Below are 26,989 nucleotides of genomic sequence, written 5' to 3'. Positions count from 1 at the left end.
CAGTATTTGTGAAGAACGCGGTTTAAATTAAAATAAATCCTGGTGGTTGTGAAGCCTGTTTGTTTCATATTGAATAATTCGGTAATTTATTTCTGTAATTAAGATAAGGATAGTTGTAGCACTGGGAACACGCCGTCGATATTTAATTTACAACACTTGTCAAATCGAATTGTAAAGGGGTTGTTGAATAAGTAAAAAAGTGTAAAATAATTGCCGAGGCATGCCTCTTAGAATGTTCGTGGAGTCCGGAACTAAGGCATGTCCCTGCCGTGCGAGTTACATATGCAGAATTGATTAAAATTAGGCATATGATTCTGTATTATTATTATTATTATTATTATTATTACAATAAACGTTTTCGTTTCCTTGGCTAAGTATGTTTTATCGCTGTTAATTATGATTCTTATTCTAATTCCATTTAAAAGGTAAAATTTAAAATGTGTGTGATATTTGTGTGACAATGGGTTTTAATCAACATTTACAAGTTCACTGACAAACTGGATTTTCAATGATTCCAATTTAGAGAATGATTATTCCAAACAACAGGTCTGAACAGGAAATGGAAATGGAAGTGCCCTCTTAGGTAATGCAGAGGAATATTCTTTTTAATTTGCACAAAGAGTTTGGCAGCATTTTGGAACATTGCCTTGAATCAGAAAAATAATACTGTGCTCCATAAGTGAAGCATGACATGTCACATTCAATGAACAATGTTTATTTTCTGTATTATGTTTGCGAACCAAATTGTTAAAGACAGGAATACATATCTAATTTCAGGGCTGGTTTTGAGCAGAAAAGCATTACTGCACATGGAACTCCTTAACCCCCTACGTCATGAACAGAGAACTTTTCTGGGGGTGAGACACCAGCAGTGAGACAAGGGTGTGAGACACAGAAAAGTGCTTCAGAATAGAAAGGAACTTCTTTGCGTTGAACTTTCTTATTGAGCGCTGGTGGAGTGGGAGGAGCAGACCCAGACACAGAGCCCCTTCCACACAGGAAGCAGGGAGGGAGGGAGTGAGGAGGAGTTCAGGAAAGGGGGGCGTGAGCATGTGTGTATGTGAGTGAGAGAGAGACAGAGTGGGAGTGATCAAGTGGGAGCAAGCATGAGAAGCAGACTGGGAGAGAGGCGACACCAGAGTCCGTCCTCAGATGGGGATGGAAGGTCCTTCTTTCTAGGAGGCTGTATGGCCAGTTGCCTTAAAGGGGCGCATGTTTCCAGAGAAAGAACTGGTGGCACAGCAGTCCTGAAGACCTAGGACTGGGCAGGAGGTGGACCCAGGAGGCCATGGGGTCACTGTGGAGGGGCTTTGCACTGTGGAGGCTGGGGCTGAGGACCCGCAAAAGGACAATCCTGCTGCTGGCCCTCTTCTGGTTTGGAACGTGGATGTTCTTCAGTGGTGTGGTCTTTGTGCACAAGACAATGTTCTCTGACCTCTGCACAGATAAAAAGAGCAAGCAGATTCTGCAGGGAGTGGTAGGAGTTTTTTTTGCTACTTTTCTTCTGTCTATTGTTCTCTCATTCACACACACACACACACGCACACGCACACACACACACACACACACACACACACACACACACACACACACATACAGGAAATATTGACTGCAGTCTATTTCCACGAAATCTTTTTCCAAACCCAACTTGCACACTGTTGTTCAGTAGGATGCAAAGTCTGTGTGTGTTTGTGTTTGTATATTTATAACACTGGAAATACCTTGTGTTGGTCTATCAAGTGGATCAGGAAACAAGAAAATGACATGTGCCTACGTGCCATGTGTATACTTTATTTTCAAGTCTACAGCGACCGTGACAAGTTTCTGAGTTGACATTGCGATGAGCAGGTGAACCACAGTAAAATCGCGTATTGTACATTTCTGTACATTTACAGCTGAAACAAACAACTCAAAACAAGAGTTTGAGAAGTGCTTTGCATGAGCTCAGTCCAGAACAGATGCAGAGAGCAGATAGAGTACAATCCAACAGTACAAATCCCGTCTCTCATGCTAGATTCTCAACTTCTTAAGTCTCTCAGGAAGGGAAGGGACCGGTCTGTGAGAAGAATACTAAAGAGACCGCATACTTTATTTACTGTACCACCCTTTGGTCTCTTTATCCCTTTAAGGTTACAAATATCTAGTAAAATATCTAATGTTGATGCAATAATCATAACTAGTAACTGAAAGCAATAGAGGTCTAGAACACACACTTGGAATTTTGAAAAAAAAAAAAACATAAAAAAACCATTTTCCAAGATTTATGCAGACATTAGCTTTAATAACCTTAGCATTGTTTGGCACATTTTGTACTTTTGAAGAAAAGATTATACGTAAGAAACCGAATTCTGGCAGCCTAAGGCCATCAGGATGAAAATTAATGCAACTTAGAGGAAATACTCTCAGCGAAATACTAAAAATTCTCGATTATTAAGGATAAAATAAATTGAACAAAGATAATCGCAAGGAATCATGCAATGAAAATATTTGACTTTCTAATGACTTTTTACCTACTTTTAGCATTAAGTTAATTTGTGTCCAAGTATCGAACATTGCATTAGCACTATTTCTGCACTGGCGGTCATGAGAAGAGCTTTCTGAGCAGACACTGGAGCACTGCAGTATGAGATACTGGACCAGCTACATATTTTCAATAGCCCAAGGGAGGGGAGTAGGATATGTGTGGCAAACTGCTTATATGGACAAATTGTAAAAAGTTGCTTGGACAAGAACCGGGATGGATTTTATGTTCTTTTGAACAATTAAAAAAAGGTCAATCCTGAACACAGGACAGCAATGCCTTCCCCTGACAAAAACAGAAATTATAAATATACCAACCCCAGTGCCCCTTGTCTATTCATAAAGCATATTACTCCTATAGTGACCTGGAAATAACCCTGAACATTTCCCACTGCCTTGGAAAGAGGCTAATTTCACCCATACACAGAAGCAATTATCAGTCTATTGTCTCTCTAGTGTGATCTTGGAGAAAGGGAAGAGGTGATCGGATGGTTTTGTGTTTGTCCTTCCAAAGCAGAATTATAAGTTAGACACTCTGCCTCAGAGGTGATTGGATAGCTGAGAAGAAAGAGAAGGGAGAAGCAGCGGAGAAAAGGGTTTGAACAAGAAACCATAAACCAGGAGAAAAGCTGCTTGAGGAATAGGCAGCTGGTTCCTTTTATGTAATTGAGTTCAATTTAGTAACATTCCCTAAAGAAGACTGGGTTACTATAACTACTTTCGAGTGATCAGAAATAAGTTTTTACATCAAAGTGAAATCAAGTTTTATTTTTTTAAATTAATTTAAAGTAATTTAAAGGCAAAAAAATGTATGCTGCCATATTAGCCCTGTTACGTGTCATGATCCAGATATGTGGCCCGATTTTCTACTTAAATTCAACTTTTAATTCATTTAGATTTTTAAAATTTCCTCATCACTGCTTTTCCTTAGATCTCTGTCAACACAGAGGCTAGTTTGTTGTGTTGAGTGAAACTCTTTTGATTCTTTTTCTTTTTTTTTCTCTCTTGGGCCCTTCAGAAACAGGTGGGAAGAAATAAATATGAACAATGCTTTTATGTGACAGATAGGCGTATTTAAGTAAAAAATATGATTGGTGAATACAAAATCCAGCAAGCTTATTAATCAGGGAAACAAATCATAAACAGGTTTAGTAACCTGGATTTGAGTCAGGGATAAAATGAAGCCTTTGGGGGTAGTAAGCACTGCACAACACTACTCTATTGCTGCAGCATATAGCACCAAAATATAAATCAAGTTCTTGTGAAATGGAGTCATTCAGAGTTGCACCTCCTCCAGAGTTTTTCAGGAATGCTTGAACCTACGTGGCTATGCATTGCACTTGCTCTTCTAATTCCAACTTGGCTTGGCCTGAAACATAAGGGCATCTAATGACAACCGTCTGTTTGGCAGGGAGAGGACCCTTTTCTCTGGAAAACATGTCTGAATGATCATATTTAACCTATGTTCCAAAAACAACGGCATCTGGAATCACAGGCGGGTAGATAAGCTCATTTAAATAGATATCCAGGGTTTTCTTCCGAAAAAGTCACAAAGACAAAGAAGTAAAAATCAAGTCAAAAGCATTCAATCATTTTACAAAGAAGTTTCCAGAATACACTTTCTTTACCCAATTCTATAAGATACAGACAGTGTGGCCAGACAGTCTATCTCACACATAATCTATGGTTCAGATATGATTTGCTGAACTTGGCACTGGTCAAATGACCAGTAAATTCACTGCATGGGAGTGTTTTCCTCAGAACTGTCTCCAGACCTGCTTACTGTCTACAGTAAATCTGTGCTTCTATTCTTGGCAGTAAACTGGTAGTTTCATGCCGATAATCATCTTCAGCATTTAATTGCTCTATGATTAAAGTTTTCCAGGCCAATTTGGGTACATTATGCCCACTGTAGGCCCATAACCACATGAACTGAGTGAAGATAGTAACTTCATAGTGTAGAGGTGGATTTGAACCCAAAAACCCTATTTGGAAATGCATAGGTAATATGCAGGTTGTGTACAGGTACAGATACTGATTTCTTCATGTCTGCATTATCATAAGCAGAGTGCCACTGGGATTCAGAAAAGGTCACATTTTCTTTGACGTGTTTCTGGATTGCATGAACCAGTGCTGTAGATTGGAGACTGGACAGAGCTGTACGCTGACTCTAGAGATTAAATCTTTGGAGTGCAGTTCTGTGTGTAATCTTCAAATCAGGCAGTCTGTGACTGTAATTTTGGTCTTATCATTGTTTGGATCTGTGAATTTTATTGCTCAGAAGAATCAATCGATTGCCGTACTGGCATGTGAAAGCTTCTACATTTCAGCAAACTGTTTTTGAGGTGTTCACAGTCAAAGCTATTTGGCATCAAGCCACAGAGCTCAAGAATATGCATCATACAACTGAGCATTTATATAACTGTTTTAACTTGATATAGTCACCAAAATCTTGATAAATATCTAAATGTTTTGTACATTACATCAATAATACATAACTCTCTGTTAACAATAAAAATAGGCAGATTCCTTTAGAATATTGTGTATGTGGACAGCAGGTGATTCAGTCAGTTTTGATTCATCATTTGCCTTTGCTGGATCTAAACATCAAAATTAATTTTAGAAAAATAAAAACATTTAAATTTCTATTACAATTCATTCACAGTATAGGTTTCAGAACCAGCTTACCCAACGTTGGTACTGAACCATCTTTTGAAACTTACAATTGTCATGGTTCTGTGTTTCCGTCTGTCTTTCCTTGTTGGGCCGCCAGATGGCGGCACTTCTGTTTTGTGTCCTGCTCCCCCTGTTTAATTGTATTATTGCTTTCGATTATTCTATTATTGTTTTTGGGTTGTCTCGTTTTCCCTTCCCTCTCTGTGGCCTGATTGTTCATGGTGCCCTCCTGTGTCTCTTCAGTGTCTGGTCTATTTAAGTTCCCTTCTTCCTTGACTCAGGTGCTGGATCCTTGTTTGTTTTTTGTGTGCATATTGGATGGTGTTTCGGTTTGTGCTCCTTGTTCTTGTGACTCAGTGTTTTGCCGTGAGTGTCTTCCTCCCTGCCCGTGTTCTGTTTTTGCATTGTTTTTTTTTTGAATTTCTGCTTTTCTCTGTTTTTGCGCAAGTCCTTTTTTGACTTGCCCTGCGCAGCTTCGTTTTTGTTCCCTTTTGTTTTTTGTTCTAATTAAAAGCAACATTCCTAGTTTTGCGTTCACTCTGTGGATTTTGAGTGTTTTTTGACTCCGCGTTTGGGTCCATTCCCTCGCCCACCTTGACAACAAGGTCATTAAACACCTTTATATCAGTGCAATATTTGCTTAATGTACTGTATAGTGTATGTTGTAAAATAAGTCCACCTGCATAAAATCAGATGAGGCAACTTTTCAGCTTGCCTTTTCACATAGTGTGTTTTTGTTATTTGAGTGGAAAGCATAGGTTTGTATTAGTTTTCTCCTTCCAACTGACTGAATGCTGTACATTTCGTCCCGAAATTTCTTTACACACCATTAAGAACATTCTCCTGCTGGTAACATAGACTGCTCCCAGATTATCATATATGATATGAGACTGTCCTAAGACTGTCCGTGCCTGGCGAGCTGAACAGATGGCTTGAGAATGGTCAGGTGCACTGTGTGCCATTGTTGGCATAATTATGAAGTAGCACAAAGCGCTTCTCATGTTTACCTTTATCCTGTAAGCTTGTGTTTCAGGACTTCTGACTTGCCAATATTAACTGTTTCCTAGCTGGTATCGCAACTGTCAGTGTCATTGTCACCGTTTTTTTTTTTTACTGGAACAGCTCAAAACACCTTGTGCGGAAATAGTAGGGACATTCAGTCCACCCTATACTACAGTTTTACTTTCATACAGACTTACATGTATTCAAAGAGTCAAGTCAAATTTATTTTTAAAAATGGGATGTGATTTAGAGGGGTCTGACTCTTTTTAGGTGGTGCTTTTCAGATGTAACTGTTATTTATCTTTAATATCAGGAACATATTTTAAGCCTTTTTTATGCTATTTGTTTATGAACTGCAGTGTCCTAAAGACAAGGAGCCAATACTGATCAAGGCAATTGATGAACCTTTTCTTAAAGCTCTACCTTCATGTGCTTACCTGGCCAAAAAGTGCTGTGGAATATTTTTTTTCCCTCTTGAAGCTGAATTGACTTCAGTGAGGGAGCACATAGAGCAACATCATAAGATATAGCTGGGCCAAGAAACATACCATTGATTTCAGTGGACTGTAAGTAAATGACCTCATTTGATAAAAAATAATAGCTTTCACATTTCCCAGTCCCTTGTTTCCTTCTGTGGAAGTATGAAGGGCATAACCCATATGATGTCATCGTTTAAGGAATGAATTCTTCCAACAGAAGAGTCCCAACTAGGATATGAACTGACAACCTCCAGCCTCCAAAACTCTCCTCACATACAGGTCCTGAAAAAAACTCTTCACTGCCATCCACGTGCAACTTTATAAACAACTTGTGCCTTGTTGGCAAGTAACCTGTAGACTCACCATATACTGTATGCTATCCTGCAACCCAAATTTGAAGATGGTCAGTTTTATGTTTGGTGCTGGACCGTGAAATTAAAACAGAATCGTTAACATCCGGAACAGCGGGTTCCGGGAGCACAGCCTGCAGCCCGAAAGACAGGTCACATGAGAAGCCCTGGGGTTTTACACGAGGGATCCCACAGAGGAAGGGAGAGCTCATAAAGCATTTCAGCTGGGCAGCATTCAGCTGGATAAAATGATGCTTACCTTTTCCACAGTACAAACAGCCCTGCAACTTCAGCACTACAGGACTGAACTGGGATAACTGTAATTCTTATGGGGTTCAATTTAAATGGAATACACTGCATTATACATTGTAAACATGTAAACTATACTATGAGAAATATTATTATAATAAATAATTAGCAGGCTATAATTCTGCTGTTTTATTTAATGCAGGATAGCAGAAGGGAACTACAACATTCATTTATAAAGTTTCAGATGGCTTCACTACTCTGGATTTTAATACTGTAATGCAACTAAAAAGGCTCTTTTAATTCACTAGAAATTATCAACACATACAACTGGTTAATGCATAAGAATTTATGATTTTTGCCAGAAGTTTTGATTTTGATTGGACGATTGTGCATTTATACATATATGAATATGCATTTTTCAATTTTGTATATCCATACAGATTTTATAAATATGTTACATCTATATGTGGAGGACTCATATGAGGAAGAGAGCCAGTAATGATGTATGTTTATGAGTAAGTTTCAGTTGTGATTGAGCATCTCCCTCCCCTCTGGCAGTGTGAGGAGTACGGGCATGGCGTCCTGGCGGGGGACCTGTGTGAGGAGCTGTGCGTGAGCCACAGGGTGGAGTACAGACGCTGCCTGTACTACGAGCACGGCAAGAAGGTGATGCAGGCCGACTGGCGGGGAGTGCCCATCGTGCTGAAGTCCAAGCTGGAGAACTTCTCCTCCTACGAGGCTTTGGGTCCACTGGACTACCAGGAGGGAGCCAGCCCGTCGCCCTGGGACGCGGTCCTGTACGCCACGCTGGAGATCAGGAGCTCCCTGGGGCTGGAGCTGGGGGGCGCCGGGGAGGCGCTCCCGGGGGGGTTCCCGCGGGCCTCCACCCGGGCCGAGCTGGCCTCCCTCTGGTCCCTGCTCCAGCAGGAGGAGTACACCTTCTTCAGGACGCTGCAGGACCTCAGCCGGCACGTGGTGAAGGTGCTGGGCTCCTGCGGGCACTTCTACGCCGTGGAGTACCTCGTCGCCGGCCGGGGCTGGAGCCAGAACCTCTTCTCACAGGAGGCACTGCTGGGCCTGGAGGGGGGTGCCGACGGCAGGTCGGGGAGGGACATCGTGTTCCGGATTGCCCTCAGCTTCCTTGACATGGTGCGGCACTTTGAGAGCGACTTTCCCCACCGCCTACACCTCTGCGACATCAAGCCTGAAAATTTTGGGGTCCGGGGGGACCTCACGGTGAGTCCCGCCCCGTCCCTATTCTGACTGTAATTGATATAAATTTGAGGTCCGTGGGTCTCTGTTACAGCTTCAACATCTGCCGCAAAGGCTTAAACTTAACGAACACACAGGCATCCAGACACAATCTTGGCCAGGCCGTTATAAAATGAGCTCACACACAATACACGTTATGCTGGATGACAGAGGCAGTCCAAGGTTCCCTGCGTAGTGAACCTCAAATTGCACATAATTTTCAAAATACAACATACGTAATTCGTAGCACTGCCAGATCCCTTCATGTTGGAAATAAAGCACAGTTTACTGTGAAACACAAGTGAATCCACTGGCTTATCACCATTTACTCCATTAGGAAAAGATGTTTGAGTTTTCGAAAATGCCAGAAATGACTGCATTGAAGTTTTCCCACTCGTGTACTGAATAAAGAAAGTGGGCCAAAGTCATGTCCAGCTAGCCTTCTGAATTTGTTTTAACAGAAATGTGAGTCCCCAGTGTTGTACTGACTGTGAAACACCATACCTCCTGCAGGTTGTGGCCATCGATGTTGACATGGCTTTCTTTGAGCCCAAAATGCAGAACATTCTAGAGCAGACCTGCTCCAGCGACGAAGACTGCAACTTCTTTGACTGCATTTCCAAATGCGACATGAAGGAAAACAAATGCAGCTCTGAACGAGTGAACAGCAACTTGCAGGTGCAGCTTTGTTGAGATGCTTTACACGGTGCAGTAAGTCTGTGCTTAGAAGTAGAGGGAATGGAAATATAAAGCAAAATCAAATGTGCCCTTTCATTAAAGTCTCTAATACTTGGGACTAATCGCACCACCATTTGCCCTTTCTGTTCCAGGTGATCTGCGACAAAATCTTTAGACACTGGTTCCGTCCTTTGCTTCCAGTTTCCAGGGTGGAGCTCCCCCTAGAGGTGGAATTGCAGCGTGCGGTGCAGGATTGTGCAGAAATGGATGTCGCCAATGGTGTACACGCTCAAACTGTTCATCTCCACCTCCAAAGCCTTCTATCCCAGCTCCTGCAAAACGTCTCAGGACAGACGACAGGTTATGCCCGCTGAGCTATAAAATACTAACACCAGCTATCCGGTGCCTTCTGCTGAGTATAGGAGTATAGTATAAGATTGTGTTGAATGCCAATGTCTGCATTGCCAGTTGAACATTGGTTGGTGAAACGATTAAGTCTTTTGGCAAGGCAAATAAAAACAATGTTCAGGAATTTACTTTGATCGATTTATCTCTGTTGTTTGGACTGGACTCTGGCCCTAAAGTGCCGCTTGCTGTTGTCTTTGGTTACAGGTGGGAATAGCTGTAATCTCTGTACCACACTGAATGCACATTTCTGCATAACCTCATGTTCTCCACACTGATTTTTTGTGCTGTTCTACATGCACATAGACTCATAACTCATAAGCATAAAGAAAAAGGAATTATGAGTTAGAAAGAGAAGCACAAAAACATTGAAAATGAAGACAATGAGAGCATAACCTCGTTTATGCGTGTAGGTAAATGCACTTTGTGAATTAAATGCATGATTGTGCATCATGTGAATGGCTCCTCTGAACCCTAGCATCACCTGAATCATTTTAGCCCAAGGCTCAGTGCTTCTTTCCTGCTTTGACTCTTTAATCCTGCTGGAGACCGGTCTTTCTCTATTCGGGTCAACAGTATCACAAGACAGGAAAGGCCTCTCCCATTTGGAAAGGCAAAATGTGTGAAATAATGGCTATAATTTGTGGTACATCTTAGGGTCTTGAATCTCCTCATCATGTTTGTCAGTAATACACTTTGAAAACGGACCACCTGTGTCAGTGCAGTTCCTTGCATATGCCAGACAGCTGTTGCTGCTCTGGGTTGAGATACACATCCCCATAGTACCGTGGAGGAGATTTTGGTGGTCACATGACTGTGCAGATGGACATCAGTAAGGCGTGGGAATTTTCAGCACTCTGGAAAAATTCCTGGCATCAGTATATTCTCAAGAGGAAACAGTACCTGTTTATTTTGGAGCCCAGAGACGCAAATGCTGAGATTGATAGTGCGACTCCACAGAGCCATTTTCCTGCTGAAGTTCATGAGGAGATTACAGTTTGAAGTCAAAACACATAACTGAACTGTAGTCATGGCAGAATGAAAACTGTATCTGAGTGCCTACCAAGAACTCACACTGTATAGGCATGGACCACTACATAAGAAGCAGTGCGAGTATATCTCCCTTTAAAACAAACATAATATCAGTAAGACATCCCCTGCAAAAGAACCATTTTGTATTTGTTGGGATAAAACTGTTTACAGCAATTAACATTCATCACTCCGATAAGCACCACAAACTCTGAGACTTAATACTGTTACTATATCTAACTGCCCCTTGATGTAATGATTAATCTTGAACAGTCGAGCCAGTAAAGTGGGTATTAGTACAATTCTGAAAATAAGCAAACAGAATAATCTACAAAGGGTTACTGTGCATGATATAGCCAATCTTTCACAGAAAAGCTAACTGAAGCCATGCAATTCACTGGGTTCAGAAAGATTTCAAATACTGAGTCATTGATATATTAGTTCATTTGAAGTACCTGGTTCCCAGATCAAGGCCGATGTGTTGAAACATTCATGACAATGTGCCATTATTTTCTCTTTCTCATCATAAAGCAGAACTTATGGCAGAATGACTAGAATGATTACATACAATCACCAATCAATGTGCAAGGGCGACTGGATCACATATTTTGTTTTTTTTAAATAAGAATTTGCATTCTTGAATTAAATTCCAAATACCTGTACAAAAAAATTAATATCTCATTCAGTCTATTTTGCTCTTGTACACTGTTTGATTATTGCATGGACTCGTTCTAGTCGTTCTTATTATATGCCCATGTTTATGCGTGCAATTATAAAACTGAACCTGTCAAACATTCATAAGCTATAATCAATAAATGCTTGCCTGCTATTATGCATGCTTATATGTTATACTTGCTATCTTTCTCAGTTAAATGATTACCTCAAGCAAGGTAACAGCAACAAAAATCGTATGATTCTTTGGAGAAAAGTTTTATTTTGCAGTAGATGGCAGCAAAATACAATTGTTGCAATATCCATATTTGTTTTCATTGTCCCATTTGCATTTTACTGCCTTCTGCTGCAAAAGAAAAAAGGTGTTTTGCATAACAAAAAAGGTTTACTTTTAGGCTGGACACAAAACTGCCACCTCATGCAGCTGCAACCTTACAAGGCAGGCTCACTATCTGCCATGATACACAGCCACACATGAATTAAAAGGATTAAACTTTCACAAGAAGACACCTGTCATTTTAGTGGCCGCTCACACCATGGCCCATATGAACTGGAAAACCGGGACCAATGTATTCATCAGGCATGCAGTACAAGCAGACACCTACAGGAAGTGTTTGCATCATGGACAAGAGGTGTTTGAAATGGCACTTAATTCTGCTCAGCACACGCTCCTGTTTTTATTTTTCTTGAAATGTATTCGAAACTATATCAAAACCTAACTTCTTCAATTGCTCTAAACTTATAGTCCCATTGGCTACAGTAAGAGTATATAGCTATGGAGTCCCACAAACTGGCAATGCATCAATGGGCAGCCATTGGCTAACCACCATCCCTCCATATTATAGTGTATTCTTGGTTCTAAGTCTCAGAGTCCAGCCTTGATCATGATCATATTATTGCGATGGAAACAGACCATGTGAGAACAGATACCTCTCCCAGGGGCACAATGTTTAACCTCAGGCAATAGGAGGTGGTTTCATTCTGTGTCAAAGCTGGGAAGACAGATCCAGCCAGCTGCAGCTGGTGGTACCCAGTCTGTCTCATCGAAGCCATCTCCAAAAGAGGAGAGAACATTCATCAAAACAACAGCATCTAGTTTAGGTGACCTTTTGAGATCCAGACCAGACAGCTTCATGCCTCCGAGTGGTGTGTGTGTATATGTGTGTGTGCGTGTGCATGTGTGTGTGTGTGTGTGTGTGTGTGTGTGTGTGCGTGTGCCTGTACCTGTGCGCGTGTGTCTGCAAGTGTGGCTGATACATTGATACGGAACAGGTTTTTTAAAGGAATCTAAAGAAAGCCCAACCTACAAGTGTGCTCTAAAGATTACTTGTGAGTACCTTTGTCTCAGAAACATCCCAAATGATTCTGCCAAGAAAAGCTATTTTACTGCCAACATGTCATATTTCATTCTCTGAACATGTTTTTCTTTTTTTTCTCAAAAAGCAGTTTTCAGCAATAAAACTGTATAATGAGCATAGTGTTTTCATAAGTGTCTTATGTCCTAATTTACTGTCGTCCAACTAACAGCATCTGGCTTTTCAGTGATTTGTTGTCTGTGTCAGAAGGAAGGTTCAAACTAGAGTGCAGGTCTGTGTGATTTCACAGCTGACTGTCCTTGTCAATGAACTCAACCACAGACAGGGACGTAGAAAGGCCTTCAACACCAAGTATTCTGCCACTCTGTGGGTGTGTGCGTGCTTGTGTGTGTGTGTGTGCGTGCATGTGGGTGTGAGGGTGTGCGTGTGTGTGTACGTGTGTGCGTGCCTGCGTGCCTGTGTGCGTGCTGGCATGTAAACAATGGTTGATAAGCACAGGAAACACAGCAGTTCCCAGTCATTCTTACAGGTCCATGAAAACTCTTCACCTAGCAGTTCATCCCCAACTTAATGACACTGGAAAAAAAAACTAAGAAATAGCAGGAGGGACATCAATGTTTTGGCTCTGATAGTTTAAGTCTACAAGCAGCCATTGCATGCCCCCAGATGACCCAGAGAAAAAAAGTCCAATGTCCTTTGCTTGCAAACCCTTCTGAGTGGCCGCTTCAAATTCAAGTAATGAAATATACCCGTGGATCAGCAAATGGACCCAACTTCTTATCACAAATTACAAAGCTACTTCAAAGCATTTATGTTTTTCCAAATAGTGTGCCAAATGATTAAAAATAAGTAACTCAAAAGTTACTTATTTTTCTTAAAAACTTATAAAAACTTAACCTTAAAGAAGTTATGAATATAGCTGCAAGGAGATCCAATGCTCAGAATGTTTTAGAGAATACTTTTTAGAAAAATATCAGAAAACTCTCTGAGAGAGATACTGATTAAAAATGTTCAAATCGTGTTCAAATTTCGAATTAGTAAATCCAATGGCAAATAGCCATCCACAACACCATAACTGAAACTCAAAATGAAAAACAACAGCTACGATTCCTCACTTTCCCTTAGGGCTGGGAAATTGATAACATGCCATGAAATGTTCTCCTCATGGCCATGAACAATAGATAACGTTCTTTTTTTCCATTGCTTGGACAGTTGGTCATGGCCCAGTTTCAAGGCTGATCTGACCTTTGTAAAATAATGACAAGGACATGGTTGAGCTTCCAAGTGCACAGCCTTAACATGTCAAGGAGTGTCTATCTCTGTGTCATCTCTTGTGAGGATATTGAAGGAACTGGCCTCGATATAAATCAAAACACTTCAGGACACAAGCACTCCAAGACACCCGTCTGAAAATCTATATTGTGCAATTGAGAGTGGGTGCCTGATGATCTCTTCATGAGGAGCTGGGTTCATGTGAAAAACTGAAATGCTGAGTTCATATACCTCTTTATACAATACGTATTTACTCATGTAGAGAGTCATATGTGATGTTGCTGCAACTTTCTGGCAACAATGTAGTCCAGAGATTATGATTCTAACATGGTAATAACAAAGTGGCAGATTTGAATCCCAAGTGTAGCACTGACACTATAATTTGGGTGGAAAAACAAGTCTCATTCTTTACACGTTCAGATAAACACAGCTCTCAAAAATTCAAAGTGCAGTCAGACTCTGCTCTACTTCTCAAGAGGGAATTCAGCCATGGTTGAGGACACGTAAGGGAAACATCAATATGAAATCAGTCTTCTTACCACTTGTTGATTTAGGCCCATGAAAGGGAACTGAGGTGGGGGAGTGTCCTGCTTCATGTCATGTAATACTGCCATTAAATTTCTAAGTGTTTTGACGTATGTGCGTCCCTTTTTTTTCTTTTTTTACAGAGAATTCCATATATCAGACCTATTGCCACTTAAATAAGTATATTTTCTTAAAGTGGTCATTTAAAAAAAAGGGGTTATATATGGGCTTTTTGTGACAATGGGTAAGCGCTAGTATAGCCTATTCATTCTTTGTGGAAATATAATTAGCGCGATATGTGTTTCTATATGGATAAAGAACGTTTAATTCGGGTAGGTAACCTTCAGGTACGAAATGTCGGACTGACATAAATATTTGTCTAACGTTCATCTGTACAACTTCCGAGAAAGAAAATCAAAGCCTTGCTCGAGGCGGTGCTCAGTGCGAACTACAGAACATACAGTAGTAGCCTACTTCAGAAAGTTGGTTGCGTGACTATCGATATTCGTGAGAAGGAGCTCAGAAGTTGAACTCCTGGACTTCGCTGAACTATCACCCAGTCATAATACGTGCGATGTCTATCGCGCTCGGTAAAGAGTTTGAGTGGCAGTCGTGTTAACCAATGGTGACAAGACAAACATTGCACTAACCAATCATGGTGTCTTGTAGAGTGACCGTGGGTAGAGCTCATGAGTGAAATAGATTTCTACACCCAAGGAAAAGTGCTGTATTCATGTTGCTCGACATTAATATAGTTTTGCTGAGTGTACTCGAACGAAGGCTAATTTAATACCGATCTCTAAATAAGTTCATTTCAAACACTCTGATCATGAGTGGCACCGAAGAGCAATCGGTCACCCAGACGGTAAAATACTACAGGCTGTCAGAAGTGGAGGAACGGAACACGTTCAAGAGTACCTGGATTATTATCAACCACAAAATTTACGATGTTACTAAATTTCTGGAGGAGGTGAGAAATAAAACTGAGAATATATTATGGTATTTACCTCTTTTGCTCTTTTGAATTAGTAATAATCGTTGTAGCCTGGTTAGCAGGTGTCCTCAGATCTTCTGTTCATCCACAAGAAGATGCAAAGTCCTTTTCTCATTTAAATTAGCAGTTTTGAACTCACTTTTTGTCACACAGCTGACAGTAATGAAAAAAGTAAAGTTGGGTGTACGCATTGGGAGCATGTAATGCATTGTTAGTTTCTAAACTGATGTTACCTCAATGGCACTTCCTGTGTCAGGCGGATTGGCCAATCCTTCTAACGAGTCTTACGCAAACTGCTTGCTGTGTGTTTGCATATGTTAAGGTTTACAGTGATATGCTTATTTCTAAATATTCTTAGAGTTGTGGCTTATTTCCCCACGCAGATCGCTTATTATGCGTGCATTCGATATGGACCAGGCTGTTCTTATTCAAGCCAGTTGTTTTGCAACCACTATTAATGATTTATCTTGTTTGGACCCGAGGATGTCAATATAATCGCCTTTAGTTAACTTTTGATGGTCTCGACGCTTCGTAGAAAAATGACCAAATTGTTTATTGTCTGATCTGATTTAGTTTGGTGTTAATGTTGTAGATATAGCTAACCGTCTGCAAATAATATTACAGGTAATTGAACATTCAAATTGCAGTGTTAATCGACATCATCTTTCAGTGACCCATGGATTAAGTTAAACCTTGATTATCAAAACGGAGGTAAATTTGACCAGACAGGGGTCTTAAGTTCTGAAAGTATGGAAAATAATTTCACACCGCTAGGTATCTTTACATTACATTATAATCCATGGACTAAATCACATTATTATATATTATATATGATTAATATTATACATTATATGTTTTCAGAACTAAATATAGGCTAGCAGCACACACGTGCAGGCACACACACAGTTATCATTAATTTGTAATGTAATTGTTGAACTTGTGGCAGTAACCTTATCAGTGTGCGTGCGGCATGGACTACCTTTACCTGTCCCTGTGTGCTCAGAGAGTGCTGTTGAGGAATTCTCTTTTTGACCCTCGGAGTTCTCTTGACACTTGTTACATAATAGACTATAACCAGTAGCAGTGGCCTGCAGAATGTTTGCGTCCATGGATAAACATTTAAATGCAAATTTTAACAGTCTTTTTCTTCTTAAACTGGTTGGCAAGTTCAGCAGTTGGTCAGTCCACCTGTCTGAGCTGTTTGTGGAAGAAAAAATACCACTGAATTGAATTGTGGGTCAGACTGAACCCCGGCCAGTAATTAATTTTCTGGAGGGGGAGAGACGGGATACACTTAGCTGAGCTAGACGTGTCTGGCTCTTCAAGAATCTGTGCAACCTCCACCCCTCTCATTTCCCCTCATAGGAATGCATTGAATTCCAAATAGCAGTACTACTTCCTGGTTCAATCTGGGTCAGAGGCCCATAAAGGGATAGCCCTGAATTCATCCATTTGGTTCTAAGAGGTTACAAAACCACTGACAAAATTGATTAAATGAAAATGTGAACTTTGTTGCCTGATAGTGTATTTGGTACTTTGTTCAGTATTTCTGGATTATAGCCCTATGTGTCAGAAGTACTGGACTGTTAATATTAACCTACTTCCAGCTATATTACTAAACAAACATGTGGAATATTACCTTTTAATCTACTGTAGAATAAATAATATATGGAAAAGCATCTCCACCGCACTGATGAAAAATGTGTGTAAAATATTTCATGCCACACCTTGTCAGTGTATCACACCACATCTTCTTAAATGACTCTGAATACAAGACTCCTTGTATTCAGATATTTACCTTATATTTACCTTATAAGGTAAATATCAACATACTTATGGTGTAAAAGACTGTTTCATATTTAGCAGATGCTGTTTTTCATTAACATGAGGTAGCTAAATGGTACAACAGTAGCACCCCAGCTTGGAATCAAACCTGCAACCTGGGACTTACAAGCCCAGCCCCCTAACTACTATGCTACATTGATGCCTGTATTCCCGTTTCATTTATCATGGGGCAGCTGGGGCATATGAGGTCTAACGCTGAAATTCATTCCTTTCAAGGAACAATGGACACAGGTCTTATGCTAGCTTTTCCATTTCGTCTGCTGAATAGGCCAATATTTAGACATTTAGACAAGAGGAAGCACTAACTGAAAAAAAGTTATTAAAAGTGTGATTTTTCATTGTAGCTTCTGTTGCTAATAAATAGATCCTGTCGTGTTTCTTTTACTCATGAACTGATTCTGCTGATTTCACAAAATCTTGGTTGAAGAATTTTTCTTATTAGCAAATCCAGGTGATTGGAACAAAATACTGGGGAGGAGTTAAACATTCTGAGCCTGGATTTTCCATTTGTGCTGCTAATGGCATTGTTATTAATGCTTGTAGATAGTAACAGGAATAACAATTGCAATGAATAGACTAGAACCATTAGTTGTAAGTTAACTCTGTTTGTGAGGTAGTCAATGTTGAACCACACTATGTTGAATACTTTATACAGTGCGTTGACTCATAAGTGCTTTATCAGGAGCTGCCATCTACAGTACTTGTGGTGTGTCTTTCCCCTGAGAAATAGGAAGTTATGTGCCGCCAGAAAGATCATGTGTGCATACCACTCTTGCATCCTTGCATTTCCTATGCATGTGCAAGAAAGTGTGCACATATTTCTTTTTATGATTATTAGACTTATAGTATGTTTCTCTTGATGTAGCTAGATAACAGTTCTATGCTGTTTTAATGCACTCTTGCATGCCCCCATGGTACGTACCCCATTGCTCAGCCCTCTTCCAAAGAAGTGGCAAGATTTTTTAAAACCCAAAAACTTCGACTTAAAATCTTTTCAAGTGACTTCATGGGGGGGGGGGGGGGGGGGGGGTTGAAAGATGCGTATTATAAACAGATTTGGCAACTCTGCAGAGCATGCATGATTCTGTCACCTACATCCCCTTCTGAGGGGAGGCCAAGAGCTCCAAAATGAATGGTGGGGGATTTGAGAAGTGGGAAAATTCCTGAAGGGGTGGGTTCTGGTAGGTTGTCTGTGGTTGCCAAACCGAGAGGTCTCTCTCTCAGCTTCTGGCAGTCTAAGGTGAAGATACTTTTGCATTTAGCCTCAGTTAGAACTGCAAGGCCTTGGATGAATGAGGATTTGGCAGGAAAATAATAAGCCAGACGTTTTGACATTTTGGCTAAGTCGTTATTTTAGGTGTCGAGCCAAGCTGTGACCTGCTCAGGCAGTTTTCTTCCTATAATTACGTCACTGATCTATTTGATTGGCAAATTGATTGTCATGTAAATAGGTGGTAGGCTGTAACTGCTCAGTGTTTTCTACCTAACACCCTGAACACTGCAGCCTCAGTGGGACACCATTTGACCCCTGATCCCATGCCTTGGCCCCCAGCACCCTGGCGGCGAGGAGGTCCTTCGCGAGCAGGCTGGAGGTGATGCGACGGAGAGTTTCGAGGATGTGGGACACTCCACCGACGCCAGAGAAATGGCCCAGAGCTTCCTGATTGGCGAGCTGCACCCAGTAAGAGAACACCGCTCTGCCTGCTCACCTGTTATCAAGTACTTACAGCAAACCTGCATGTTCTCTGCCATCACAATGAGCAATATATAAAACAATAATACAATACATATCTGAATGTGTAACAACAGACAATGTGATTCCTTCAGACACTGCTTATTTTACTCACTGATGAGTCTGATTGGTTACTTAAAAACCAGGTATTTGCGTGATCAGCCACAGTTTAAATGATTTTGCTATAAACCCAGAAGAATAGGTGAGAGGTTGTTTGTTTTTCAAGGGCAAAGAGCAGTGCCAGCTCTGTCCTTGAGTGAAATGTTTTTGGCAAGTTGTTTAATTGCTAAGGACAATGTAGCTGAGTCATGCTTGTACATTTAAGGCTCATTGCCTTTGTCAGAGTGAGCCACAGAACTTGTATTTCGTTGTGCTTAAATTTAGCTTCATTTCAGTTCTAACTAAGGGCCCTGAGTTGTTGTAAAGAATACATTTGTTTTGTTTATTTAACTTTTAAAATTGGTTTCATTCCTTCACTGTAATAGGACTGGGGGTATATATATTGCCTTATTGGTGGTAAGCTGCCAGTATAATTGGTGAAATGAACTTGTAATGAACTAAATTTCTCAAATGGGTACATATGTTGTTTCAGTGTTCTTCAATGGCAAATGTTGCGAAGCTCAGCCAACGGAGGCAAAATATTTGTGAGAAACGGGCATACAGTAGCTTCTCAGATGATCCCATCTACTCTCATAGGCCTCAAACTGAGTGGTGTTTTGAAACTTGTTCAAAGACCTATGGACTAGCCTAGTCTCTCGGGCAAAAGAGATATTTAATGTCAAGATAATGTTTTTTTTAAAAATAATTTATAGAACTATATAAAATATGTTCTTGTTCTTTTTCTTATTATTCTTAATTTACTATCATTATTATTACTGCAAACAATAAATATACATAGTTTTGTTATTAATATAATGTTATGTTATATAATATATTGAAAATGCATGCTTTGATAGGCTATTATTTCATTAAATTGATTTTAAATTTAGCAGAAAATTTCCCATTTCATTTTATTTACTTGTGGAAATTTGATGATGTTGTACAATCGCATGTGGGTCATTGTGCTGTCATGCTGATTTTTCCGTACCACTATATAATTGGTGGCCCATTTCCTTTATAATCATGGACAACAAAGATTGCATTGCATGGTGAAGAGAGTTTGCTGAAGGTAACATCAAACAGAAATTTTGATTTGGTTTGGAAACACATTTGAAAAAGAAGCAAACTTTATTTTGTGATTAAGGTACAGAAAATGTAGCATATTATGAGAAGCAGACCCACAAATCATCTTGAAAATAAATGCATTATTTTTACACTGGCAACTTTTTTCAGCCTTTTGAATTATGTATTGTACGTTTATTTGGCTTAAGTTATCATTACTAAGTCATTAAAGCCAGGGTTTCCCCCAGGAAAGTTGTTAGGCCCGGTGGCAAGTATCTTTTGGCTGGGCCCAGTGGCCCGGCGCGGCCCGGCGGCCAAGTGTCTTTTTTGATGGGGGCCCGGCGCGGGCCAGCGACAGACTGATGGCAGCATAGGGAGGGCCCTATAGTTTCTGTGATAACAGAATCATGGATGGAATCGCGGAATTGAGAATTTAAAAAAGCTATAACACAGATTCCATAGGGCCCTACATTAAGTCAGTGCTAAAAGCTGACTGGAGATTTGAAAATATGACTACGTAATGTGAATGTTGTTATAAATAAGTCATTTATTCAACACACATTTTAAAAAATCAACCACTATTTACAGCATAGCAGAGTCTTACAAAGAATCTGACAACAATGTACAGTCTTGTACATTGTTGCTGGGCACATTTCAGCAACAAAAGAAATTAAATTAAAATAAATAATATCAAGGTTTTTGCACTCTACAAAAAACTTGTATTCAAGTCCTGATTGGCTACTGAATCTTACAACAAGCCTTGGAATGCTGGGCACATTTACACATTTAAAAAACTGTCTAAGGTTTTTTGGCTTTTACAGTAGGCTACCTTTCCTCCTTGACATTATTCCTAAATGGCACTAAGTAAGTATCTGTGTTACTGACTGTTTGGCTAGCTAGCTAAGTTTGCTGCATGACCACGTCGTCATAAAATTTTTCCCAACCGTGAAAACTGCCTGACTTATTTACATTTTGGACAGATGTGGCTTGGCAGTAAATCTATCGTTGTTTCCGTCGCAGCACTTTAGACACAAGCAATATCGAAAAAATCCTGAAATTTCTTCTTATCGTGAAGAGTGCCCGGGCCTTAACCGTAGCGTTTTTCCCCAAAGATGGTATTTCTAGATATAGCCTAATTTTGGCGCTGTGTTAACACATTTCTACGGTTGCCAGTCAGGCACTCTTCACCATAAGAAGAAATGTTAGGATTTTTCCAATATTACTTGTGTCGAAAGTGCTGCGATGGAAACGATGGATTTACTCCATAGCCACATCCTTGCAAAATGTAAACAAGTCAGGCAGTTTTCACGGTCGGGAAGAATTTTATGACAACGTTGTCGTGCACATCAATCATCAAGCTAACGTTATTAATAAACAAGTTAAGTTCTTATTTCGATGGCGATTAATAAGTCATGTAATGTTACAATATATTGAACGTTACATTCATGCTACTATTTTAACGTTACCTACACACTGCTTAAGTTAATATAAAAAGAATGTACTTACCGACGAGATGAAGTGATAACGCAGTTTGCAACAAGGTTAGTTAGCCTACTAAATAAGAAATGGTGGCTTGCTAAGTAACGTTAGCTTGTTATAGTTGGAAGCGTCAAGTGTCGAACGTCACTCTACGCAAAACAAGAGTAAAGAACACTGATCTCAGACCTGCTTTCCTACAGTGCATTCACGTTTAACCAACAGATGTCACTGGTGAGCTTTTCAACCAAGCCGCCCATTGTAACTGTAGTTTAAAAAACATCTTAAAAAAAAAAAAATTTTTTTTTTTTTTTTTTTTTTTTTAAATTCAACTTAGGCCGGGTTTACAATACACTGGCGGAAACCCTGAAAGCAATTTGGCAGAATGTCATGCTTTTGTGTGATTCTTAAGTGTTGTTTAGATACTTAACCACTGTTCCTGATCGAAATCTCTGGGCCCCGCCTGCCACTAAATGTAATCAGAGAAGGAAGGAAAGTCTTGGCATTTTTGTGTAAAGGATTGACCGGCTCTCACATAGTAATTTCATCTGCTTTGTTTTTCTGTTCACAGGAAGACCGGCCTAAAATTGCAAAACCTCCAGTAAGTAAAATAAATCAGCGATGGAATTTCATGTTTAAAGACAATGAATACCCTGTCATTGTTATGAAACAATTCAGCTACTATATTAACATTTAGGTTTAAGCATTAAGCAGAAAGTCTTATTTCAAGAAAACTACTGGTTTACAGCCTCTGGTACAAAGTGCTTGCTGGGGCAGGTTCAGTTTTTGGTTTTTACCTCTTTTTAGAGGAAGAACATTATGCACCCACATTGTAATGTGCCTCATTTACAGAACTGAGGACAGCCTTAGTATGATGTTAATGGGTAACTTTCCAATTTTACCTAATTTTAGAAATAATTGTCCTGCAAATTGAGGACAGTGGCAGATACCAAACCTTTTTAATGTAACTGATATCGCAATTCACGTTTAGTCATCTATTTTATTTTTAAAAGACTGCACTCTTCATCACTACATGTTTCTTACATTGTACAGTGTAGGCTCGTCAGCTCTGTACTATTAGGAGAAAACATTCCCAGAATCAGTATTATATGTGAGCATGAGAAGCTTCTCTTTGATAAAATATTAATAAAATATTACTCCTTTAGAATAGGCTGTATGGTTCCAAATGCCAGTTATGTGTGTGTGTGTGTGTGTGTGCGCATGTGTGTTCTTACAATCTCACACTATACCTTTTTTTTGAACTGCAGTTCATATTTTTTTTTTATGTTTTTCTTCCTCTCAGGAGTCTAATGTTATAACAGTGGCAGACAATACAAGGTATGCTCCCCAATGGTAGTTTAATCATGTCTGTTGTTGATTGAGTCTATTATGACCACTAATGCTCACTGTTCATGCTTGTGAGCGTTCAGGTATGCACCAAAGGTAAAATAAAGCTATATTTCCACTTATCCAAACTACCCATCTACCCATCCAGATTAGCAGTGCCCCATAATATTTGTGTGATTTGGTTGTGATTTTGCGGGGATATACACAGTTGGCGTACTTCAGCAGAAAGTAGTTTTCGATGAAACTTTGCACAACAAGGCCTCGTTAAGTACAGAGGCTAGAGGCACAGCTAAATAAATCCCTCACTGCAAAAAAAAAACAAAGTAAAAATTGAAGGAGTGCAGAGGTTTTAGGTAGACCTTGCAGCCCTCTAAATACTGAAATGATGTTTTTTTACAGAAAGTCTTTCCTTTCTGGTTTCTACTTTGATATTAACGTGTTTTCCCTCTCTTCTCCTCTCCTCTGCCCTCCTCTCCTCTTTCTCCACACATCTACAGCTGGTGGGTAAGCTGGGTGATCCCTGGCCTCGCTGCAGCCATTGTCACTCTTCTGTTCCGTTTGTTCACGTCAGAGGACTGACCCCTGTCCCCCCCAAATGCAAATATTAACCACTTCCTGTAGCGCTAGTACTATGCTGGACAGAGCTGCAAAACCGCAAGTGTCTTGCCGAATGCGAAGTTCAAAAGCAGTTCTGCCAGAGTTTCAACTAATCCAGCCAATCACTCTGCAACTTTGTAAATTCTGCAAATTAAGGCATTCAATTTTTGTTGTTTTTGTTGTCGCCAAGTGGTTTCCCTCTCAAAGAGATTTAAATATTGATGTAGAAAATACATTGTGATTTAGCCTGTATTTTAGGCTTGTTCATTCTGACTCTTGTAATTAATGTGTAAAGTGATAATGTAAATGTCTAGATTTTTATGGCCAGATAATAATCCCAGAACCAATACATTCCATAATTTAGCTAAGAGGTTTTATATGAGTCCATTTGCACAGCAGTTTGAGTCATTGCTCATCTTTAAGGAACCCTGGATATTTATGGGTCAATTTTAAAGGAAATTTTCATAAAATGCGCAATCAATTAAGAGAATTGGAATTGCCAACTTTATGCAGCATGTAAATGATTAAATATTATGAACATAATATGTTAATGAATATAGAAAAGGCCGATTCAACTCATTGACCAACAGCAGTTATCCTGGTACTAAAATGGAATTATTCTAAAGGAATAATCGTGATAAATATGTTAGCCTTGCCATTCTGGAATTAAGCCATGACTGTCCTCGTTCTGCTTTAAGTGAAATTGAGGATCATTTGGATGTGAATCTTCTACAGAAAGTGACTTCATCCACTATCAGGACAGAAGGACAGTAGGCTCCTTTTGTGAGGGACATGGGGCTTTAGCCCAATTACATCATCACATTGTTCACTGTCACGTGCACAAGGAGGGTTATGGTTAAAAGCCACAGAAGGCACTCCTCCGTTAGGGATTCAAAATGGAGACTGCGGTTCAATGTGTGTCTTAAGTACAGGGTACATTACCCAGTGTTCAGTGTTTTAAAAGCAGGGTTTCAGCTGCTCTTGTTCCTCCAGGAGAATGGCTTGATTCCAAACAGAGCTCTCTGGACTTGGATTACGGACTGGCGGACTTTAATGGCATATTTCAGGGGACCTGTGAGCCCGTGAGTGGACAAGGGTGAAATAGGACAAGACTTCTGACACCACCCAATACAGTAAAGCGCTGGCGAGTGTTTCCGAGAATATTTAACAGGACAGCTTTAAAATAAGTGAATGACTTTTGAAAGGAAAATTATATGAAAGGGGGGCAAGTGAGGAGAAAGCGAATATGTTGTTGTCTATTGCAAGCAGTGTTATACAATTGCAGCATGAATAAGGCTGGGCATATTTGTCAGGGAAAATATTGGCTAACAGTAGTCACAGCAAAGTTGTTGGAAATCTATGAGAACTGAAAAAAGGCAAAAATCAATGACCAAGTGTTTTTAAAACATTAATTTATTAAATTATCCAAAATTTCATGGGTAGCACTGGGAAATGATTGAACTAAAATGTGCAGCTGCAGTGGCCTTGAAAGTGCTTGAAGTTTCTGAAAAATTAGCTGGCAGTCAGTTGCCACAACGAACACATAAAAAAGAATAAAATGCATTAGATAGACTGGTGCATTTAATCAGTTCAGTCCATCATGGAATGCAAGTGCATGTTTTTGTAGTTATACATGCAAATCATGCCCCTCATTTACCTACTAAAATTATAATAATGCCTACGTCATTGACCTGAAATGAATTTTGGGTCATTACCTCGGTCAATGATGTGGAATTAACGAGAGGGTAGCTAGAGGGCGCAAAACATCTGCGCAAAAGTCACTCCCAAAAAAGCTGTTTTGACAATTGGACAGTCCTAAGCCCTCATGGACTTGATGGGAACATCCCTTTGAGTCCATGAGTTCCCAAGTCCAGAGAATGGGATTCAGCCAGTATTACGGGAAGACTTGTGCTGGAAAATGAAAGTTCTTCTCAGATGCGTTTGCTTTCCTGTCCCTCAGAGGGTGCAGTTGTAGCTCAAGAATAAGTGCTTTGCATTGGATTACTGTGCATTTTAACTGGGTGTAGTCCTACTGCTAACTATCCTTTAAGAGCAGAAGTTCTTCAGATAGTGAATCTGTTCAGGGGACATGGCTGAAACTGCTGTTCGGTGGACTCCCTCATTCCTGTCCCAGGTCTATCACTGTGTGAAAGCAAAACTAAAGGCAGTGACAGTAGATCCCCAACTGGTCTGTGTACAGTCCTCCCTCTTGTGATAATGTATCTCTATTGCTTGAAATTTTATACAATATAATAAATTGTGTCTGAGTTGCCGTGAAGTTCTCTTGATGTTTTTCCTTGGTTTGCTTTCGAAATTCTCGAGAGGTTTGGTCTGTAACCTGAAGAATTAGGTTGGAAAGGTAAGAATCTATAATATATGAGATCAGATACTATACTTAGGAATGTTTATTATTAATGCTATTTATTCTTGGAAGAATACACAAGAAATGTACTTGACTAATGACCATGGTCTTAACCAGGTAATATTTAAATGGTGAAACATTGTGTGAATACGCCACCTAGTGGTAAAATAAATCACAAACAGAAAAATGGAAATTATTTTTTCCAGGGAATTTTTTTTCCTTGATTTTGTAGTACTTGCCATGAAGTGTAATATATTCAAAATAAAGTACAAAAATATATGTATTAAAGTAGTAAGATTATGAATATGTATTTTAATTATGTAAGCAAATTGCAAGGAAACTCTTATTTCTAGACTGAAACGTAGTGCTTATTTTCTGATGCTAAAGAGATTCAAAAGACAAGTTTTAAAGTTTTGAAACCATCAAACTGTATTACATCAATGCAGACTATGTGGTTATCAGGTGTCAGGGAAGTGAAGATTAAGTGGAATATGTTTAGTTTCTGAATCCAGCAGTTACAATGGCTGTAAACACAAGTGCTGAATCTTAACAACCAATCAGGACAGCTGTCTGCCAAGCACCGGAGATTTTCATCATTTGGAAGTCTAGCTTTAGCACTATCTCTGCAGTAACTTTAGAGTAACTTGCTAACTCTGTTCTTTTCTTAACTGCGTACTATGAATACACAACAGGTTGGTTGACAGGCAGGCAAGGCTTGGTTGTTAAGATTCAGGTGCAGTGATATTTGGACTGGTTGATTTCAGTGCCTGTGAAGACCATAATTTCTTTTAGTTTATCGATATCTGTTGGGATGTGAGGGAAATTTAACCAAATATGAACAAGTGTTTGAACTCACATACTGCAGCTTTAACATGACTGTTCAAGACCCTGTGGACATGCCTAAAATGGTTAAAATTAATGTAAGAGCATAATGTGGGTATTAATGAAATAGATACGTGAGAAATTCAGAATACAGTACAGAATGCAAAAGTTCAACTTTTGCATGAAACAAGTCTAATTACTTTGCGTAAAGCTCCTTTAACACATTCAC

At 39.8% G+C, this 26,989-nt stretch overlaps 2 protein-coding genes and 1 long non-coding RNA gene across 3 annotated transcripts; 2 read left to right on the top strand and 1 right to left on the bottom strand.

Moving 5' to 3' along the window:
- Window positions 1-1,100: 1,100 nt before the first annotated feature.
- Window positions 1,101-10,317, top strand: LOC118234518 (divergent protein kinase domain 1C-like). Its single transcript, XM_035431108.1, has 4 exons — window positions 1,101-1,477; window positions 7,835-8,512; window positions 9,041-9,205; window positions 9,358-10,317. The coding sequence occupies exons 1-4, from the start codon at window positions 1,289-1,291 to the stop codon at window positions 9,577-9,579; spliced, it is 1,254 nt and encodes a 417-aa protein (XP_035286999.1). The 5' UTR covers window positions 1,101-1,288; the 3' UTR covers window positions 9,580-10,317.
- On the bottom strand, window positions 10,174-16,251 carry LOC118234520. The gene is made up of 2 exons (XR_004766675.1): window positions 15,432-16,251; window positions 10,174-12,364 (listed from the first exon to the last, which is right to left on the bottom strand). It is a non-coding gene; the product is annotated as an uncharacterized LOC118234520 (long non-coding RNA).
- On the top strand, window positions 15,096-25,854 carry LOC118234519 (cytochrome b5). Its single transcript, XM_035431109.1, has 5 exons — window positions 15,096-15,394; window positions 18,816-18,944; window positions 22,204-22,233; window positions 22,936-22,970; window positions 23,477-25,854. The coding sequence occupies exons 1-5, from the start codon at window positions 15,254-15,256 to the stop codon at window positions 23,556-23,558; spliced, it is 417 nt and encodes a 138-aa protein (XP_035287000.1). The 5' UTR covers window positions 15,096-15,253; the 3' UTR covers window positions 23,559-25,854.
- The last annotated feature ends 1,135 nt before the right edge of the window (window positions 25,855-26,989 follow it).

The sequence above is a fragment of the Anguilla anguilla genome, chromosome 8 (assembly GCF_013347855.1).
Source record: "Anguilla anguilla isolate fAngAng1 chromosome 8, fAngAng1.pri, whole genome shotgun sequence".
In the NCBI taxonomy this organism is placed as follows: domain Eukaryota; kingdom Metazoa; phylum Chordata; class Actinopteri; order Anguilliformes; family Anguillidae; genus Anguilla; species Anguilla anguilla.
Note: the sequence above shows the minus strand (reverse complement) of the source record. Positions and strands in the feature narration are given on the sequence as shown.